The sequence below is a fragment of the Cyphomyrmex costatus genome, unplaced genomic scaffold, assembly GCF_001594065.2.
Source record: "Cyphomyrmex costatus isolate MS0001 unplaced genomic scaffold, Ccosl1.0 scaffold75, whole genome shotgun sequence".
NCBI classification, from domain to species: domain Eukaryota; kingdom Metazoa; phylum Arthropoda; class Insecta; order Hymenoptera; family Formicidae; genus Cyphomyrmex; species Cyphomyrmex costatus.
The window spans coordinates 2,256,016-2,262,015 of record NW_017280322.1 but is presented as its reverse complement, the minus strand read 5'-3'; the positions used below and the strand labels follow the sequence as shown (position 1 = coordinate 2,262,015).

The window sequence follows — 6,000 nt, the reverse complement described above, 5'->3', positions numbered from 1 at the left end:
TTTCGTGTATCTTATCGCGCATTGTTTTCGAGTGCTTTATTTGCTCCGGACAAGAGTGAATGTTTTTTAGTGCAAAGCCAAAAAAAAAGAAGGAAAGAAATATAATAGTCATGTCCGAGAGTTTGTCGAAACAACTAACATAATTATTACTACCGCGTTGTTCTTTTTCCGCGTCGAGAGATTCACTATTTTGCGGCTTCGACTGAAAATGAAACCTGTTAACCGGCGTAACCGGTTCTACGAGGATATTTTTTCACCGGAGCCCCGCGAACGCGCACGCGGGTGTTTTTAGTTCTCGCGGCAATAAAAATTCTCTGGTGGATCTAGCAAAGATAATTATCTAATATTTCCGAAAACGCGTGTCTTTCGATAAGAATCCCGGCCACATCGCTTCTCCTCGCGAGCCGTCGCCGCGTTCTTTTCACTGTCCCTTTTCCTCTCGCGCTCCTCTATCTCTGGATTGGGCGATTAAACCGACCTGTCGCGGTTACGTCATCGATGACCTTGATGATCGCCTATAAGCCGATTGATAAATCATTTCGAGTATTTGATCGTCAATCGTTGATACTCCAGTATGTCCGTATTGAAGCGCTGATCAGGACCAATTACCGTAGATCTCGCCGATCGATTATCGGAATTCGACGCGTTGCACCGATTCAACGATCGCGGTAAGTCTGTTTTTCGTGAATTTCCTCCACTTTTGTCGAACCTGCGATATCGAATGAAAGAATTTCTACAAAAATTCCCCTCCTTACGTAAGCAAGAATCTAACACTTTGATCGGAAAGGCTTGCAACACACAACGCGTTCATAGATCTGAAAATCTACATTCAGTTTTAATATCTGAAGATATGACATTTTGCTTAAATTAAAAAATGATATATCGCTTTGAATATTTGGTCGCTTTATACATATAAACGGTCGTGAGTGTCAATTCTTGTCCCGTCTATATAGTTATTCATATTTAGATATTGTGAGCATCGAATAAATTTACGGTGAAATAAAAACGTCGGAGTCCTCTTTTCCATCTCCAATCGCCTTCAGTTTTCGAACCGGATGAAGCAGGAGGACGGTCGTTCGTTCCGATCGTTCACGAATCATCTCGCGTCTTGTTCGTTTTCGCGTCCGATTTGCGATCGAGAAACAGGAGGAAGAAAAAAGAGAGGGGGAAAGAACGTCTTAAAACAGGCGGCGCATTATGCAGCTTGTACGCGATGAAAGAATCATTGAAGCGTCTCGTGTTTCGGTATTAATTTACTGCGTGCGTGTCCGCCCGGTTCATGACACGCCGTCGTTCTTCCTTTTACGCGACAAGAGCGATATCGGAAAGCCGGTAAGGATACGCGCACGTAAACCGGTGCGGTGCTGTGCGAACGGACGGGCGTAGCTTGTCGTCGTGCACGTTACAAAGTTGTTCATTATCCCGTAGCCACATTCGTGTATATTGCGGTTACACGATCGCGCCCAGAATCCGAGAAAGCCACCGAGCGACGGCTTTATTGAAATGACGTGTCGAGATATCGGCCGGCCGTTGTCCTCTCGGTGTGAAATCGGGTTATATAGATCGATTAATTAATATAGTAATAATTTGCGGATTTTTGACAGCGTCTTATTAAGTCAGTCTGGTCGCGCGCGTATCACCCGCGCTCCCGCGCGCGAATGTTATCATTAATTATCATGCTACACGGCGCACGTGTGACTAGCAGCCAGTTAACAAGGCTGGGTAAAATCGCGAAATTATTTATTGCTAATAAAGCCGGAATTTTCCCACCATGCGGCGCGGATCGCGTGGATCGCGTTCGACTATAAGCGCTCCAATTAACTTCATTTCGTGTTTGCATATAATATGTCTCGTGCATCTTACGGATAGTATTCACTGCTACACAGTAGTTGTATCGTACAACAACACGCTTCCAATTGTTACAATTTACGTGTTCAGACTTCTCAATCCTTAACTATGTAGCAACGGATCATTTAGATTCGAAGTGAACATTTTTCAACGATCGTGTATAATCTTGTACTACAATATAAACTTTTAAATTGTAGGTAAAAATATTTTGAACCTTTCTCTATATATCAATCGCCACAAGCCAAGATTTACTATATTTCAAATCAAGGAATCGCGCTTTAAATCTTGTAGGTTTTCATACTTGAATTGTAGTTGATGATTAAATGTACCGCATTCATAGTTCTCATTGATTATCTCAGACATATGTTTTATGAAATAAAGAACGATCGATCGAAATTAACGATCGAGCGAGAGGCGACTGAACTAACTCACGTTATTCGATTCTGTTTTGTAGGACGGAGGTCAGGAAGAGGTTTCTTTCGCTCAGCAAATCAGACCAAGATTACCTATGATCCCACTGGGCGTCGCGAGGACGACGGAAAAGGAAGAGAGGCGCTTTTGGCAGTATTCCTAATCTCCCTCTCCGACCTGCCGCCCGTTCTCTCACTGTGCTCCGCTCTCCACCCCTCTCTCTCCTTCCCCTTCTCACGCCTCCTCTTCCCGTTGTTATTTCTCCACCTGCTCGTTCTTCGGCGAGCGATCGCGACGCACCGAGATCTCGTTGGACACGATGGACATGAGCAGCGAGTCGAGCGCCAGGACGTGGTACGAGACGCCTAGGTTGGAGCCGCCTTCGGGGGGTGCCGGGGTGGCCGGAGTGGTCGGCAACGATTACAGGGGTTACTACCCTCACACCGGACCGACGGCGCATCACCCCGCAGCTGCGGCCCACTACGCTCACAGTAAGTACACACTCATGCACGTACTATTCTCTCCTGAATCTTTAATCGTTTATATACCTTCGTCTTATCTCTCTCTTTCTTGGATCTTTTCGGTTTTCTCTCTGTTTTTCTCCTTCTTGAGAAACTGTCGTCGCGGTTCAACGACCGACTGCTTGCTAACATTTTCTTTGAAGATTTCGCGAGGTTTTGAGATCAAAAGAAGCGAGGACTCTCGAGAAAGGGTCTTATCTTCTTTTTTTTTTTTAGCGGCGGATACCGTGCGGCGGCTATTAAGAGGATAATACGTATAATCTTCGAGCCACTTTGTAGCGTTATCGATTGAAATCCATCTTAGCGATTCCGATGCGTGTACAATGGAAGCTCCCGATTATGGCAATATATAGTTTGACGGCTGTGTTTGAGAAGCCCGGTCTATCAGCAGCATCATTCTATTCCTGTTTCTAATAAACGATAAAGGCAGAATGACACAATAGCACTGATAGCGCGCTTCTTGAACACGTCAGTTCAAATATTACGAAAAAAAAGACGATATAACGTCGAATATATTAGAAGCATTAATTCTCGTAAAGAAGCGAATTCTGTTTAGCGAATCTGGGTGTGGTCAAAGTCACAAATGTTTCGAAGCATTTGATTGCAATCAGAAGAATTTTACCAAATGACCGATGAAAGAATGCCTCAAAGCATTTTGTAGCATCACTAACTCTGACAAAAGTAGCCGCTACTGTTTGCCTCTCGCGTGTTTCACGATACAGTTGCTGGGTCAACGACCGTCGAACAGTCACCTCTTTGCGAGCACTACTCATTAATTAGAATTTCTATATTTAATTAACGAGGCGTCTCCGAGGCTATCAGCGCCATCGAATGTCTCCCCTGATGCATCGCCATTTTGCTCCTCCCCCTCCGGCTAGATACCTGCCTCGATAATTAAATTTCTACCGCGGCCGATAGGCACGTGACATTGTACCGTTGGGAGGCCCGAGCAGAGTGACAACCGTAACATGCCATTGGGGCAGTTTCTTAGCGCACGGCGCTAATCCATCTCGAGCCCCGAATGGGCATAGGCGGCAAAGCGCCCTCGAGACGCTCTCGAACCTGCACTTTCGAGCACGCAAGTGCGTGTTATTGTATACCCACGCGCCGTCTTCTCCCGTGTCCCGCACACTTAACTCCGTCCACGCTCGTGGCCTATACGTCCTCTCGATTCTCGCCAAGCAAATGACTTTCCATTTCAAGCACAACCCCTTGCTACTTCTCTAGCGTGAATGACAGTGAGAAGCAGAGACGCGCGGGGCAAGAAGCAAGGACGATTAGCGTGGTTACCGGTGACGGTGTATACATAAAGGAGAAGCGTAAACGCAGGAAATGTGTGATTAGTTGTCCGTAAAAAGGAAGTCATCTTAGGGGATAACGTAAAAGAAGCAACACACTTGACAGTTACGCGCACAGAGGAGTAGATAAAAAATATAATTAAGTATGAAAAAGGGAATAGATGGAGTTTAGAACGAGAGAAAATCGCGAATGTAATGCCTCAAAAACGATTGCATGAACAATTTCGCGAATGAAGAAAAGAAGCTTTTTTTGCTACCATTTTATTTGGCATTTATTTTACATAATTATTGTTTAATGAATTATAATAATAATGATGATAAAAGCTGTAGTATCATCTGTCTTTGAAAACGAATTTAATCATTTCAATCAAGTTTTAATTTCTGTTGTTTAGCGCAACGTGCAAATATTCCGGACTTTCAGTTTTACTTTGAATATGGCGTTAAATGCGTGTGCAAAATTTTCTATTACTCCATGTATAGTTTAGTTAATAACTAGTATACACACACGCAGATCATTCCTCTCGGTTTCTAACTCTATGCTCTTAAATTCCACGCGAGGAAAAATTTCACGGCGTCACGCAAGAGAAAAAGAGAGTCTTTTCGAGAAGAGGCGCGCTAGGCTGATAGTGTGTACATTCTAGATGTACGTAATCTCGATAGCTCCTTCGGTTCCTCGCCGTTGGCCAAGCATGAAAAAGCATAGCGTAGGTAGAAAAATGTTGGAGTATAAGATGGAAGAATGTAGGAACGAGAAAAGGAGGAGACGAGGAAGAGGAGAAAAAGAGAGGACGAAGAAGGACGAGGCCGCAGGCGTTTCATTCTTCAACGCGTCGAGGAAAACCCAAAATAAGAGGAAGAAGATGGAGGACAGATGACGGAGGCATGGATGAGAGGAACGAGAGGGAAGGCCAAAAGGCCAAAAAGTGCGTGAGGAAGAAACACGATACAGCCGGGCCAGATCTCGAGGCCCTGTGGAAGGCGATATCCCTGATTCGTGCCGACGTGTATGGATCATACTCGGCCCTCTGTTAGCTCGTGGCCCCCAAAAAACAACGGTCCTAATCAGAATCAAATCTACTGTCCGATTGTATGCCGAGACGGCGCGGAAAAAGCGCGGAATTTCTTGCGACTTCTGACTTGCTCTTGTCGGCAGCATCCGTGCGTCGGCGAACGGCGCGCGGTACCGCCTTTGATTTGCGTCGCGCTTCGGATGCGACCACGTCGGAAAATTCGAGCCTCATCCCGCAGAGCGTGTCCCGAGTTTTGACAGCCGCTGATGAATAGAGCGGAAAAATGTTGACAGCCAATCAACATCCTTCAGTACTTCAAAGTGTTCGACCTTATAATCACTGTGTTGTGTGGCAATTTATAATCTGAGAAAGCAGTAAAATAACTATAATTTTTTAATAAATGTTTCTCTTAAAAATAAAAACTGGTATTTACGAGCAAATATTATATATACAGGAAATACACAGACTTTCGCATAATCCAGAATCATCAAACTTCTAATAACTCTCGCTAAAACAAAACAGAGAATCGTATACCTATTCTTACATTGGCGAGACGTTTTCACGCGCGCTTGACGTCGGAGCCTGAATATTTCCCTGGCGAAGGAGCTAGCGTTTAACTAGAAAAAAAAAAAAAAAAAACAAACGGTGAGGAGAGCGGAGGGAGAGGAAGAGATGGGACAGCGAGAAGTGATGCTAGAAGAGGAAAAAAATAAATAAACAAGATAGGCGGACGCGCGCGCACGGAGAGCGGGATGCATAATACACAGTGGTTGCGGCATAGACAGGAAGGAAGCGCAGCCAACCGCAAAGCCCGCGGGGTCTGAGAGAGGTGCATACGTAATTGCGGGGCCACGCGGGAGGCTATCCTCTCTCTCTATCTCTCTTTCGCTTTCTATCTCTTTTGTAAGTTAA

At 44.9% G+C, this 6,000-nt stretch overlaps 1 protein-coding gene across 1 annotated transcript in view; it reads left to right on the top strand.

Annotated features, from left to right (window-relative positions):
* Window positions 1-2,446: 2,446 nt before the first annotated feature.
* The window catches only part of LOC108780902 (GATA-binding factor C), a 76,457-nt gene continuing 72,903 nt past the window's right edge, over window positions 2,447-6,000 (top strand). Inside the window, exon 1 of the mRNA XM_018548736.1 lies at window positions 2,447-2,750. Coding sequence (XP_018404238.1) covers window positions 2,579-2,750 — 172 coding nt within the window. The 5' untranslated portion in view covers window positions 2,447-2,578. The remainder of the gene's footprint in view (window positions 2,751-6,000) is intronic.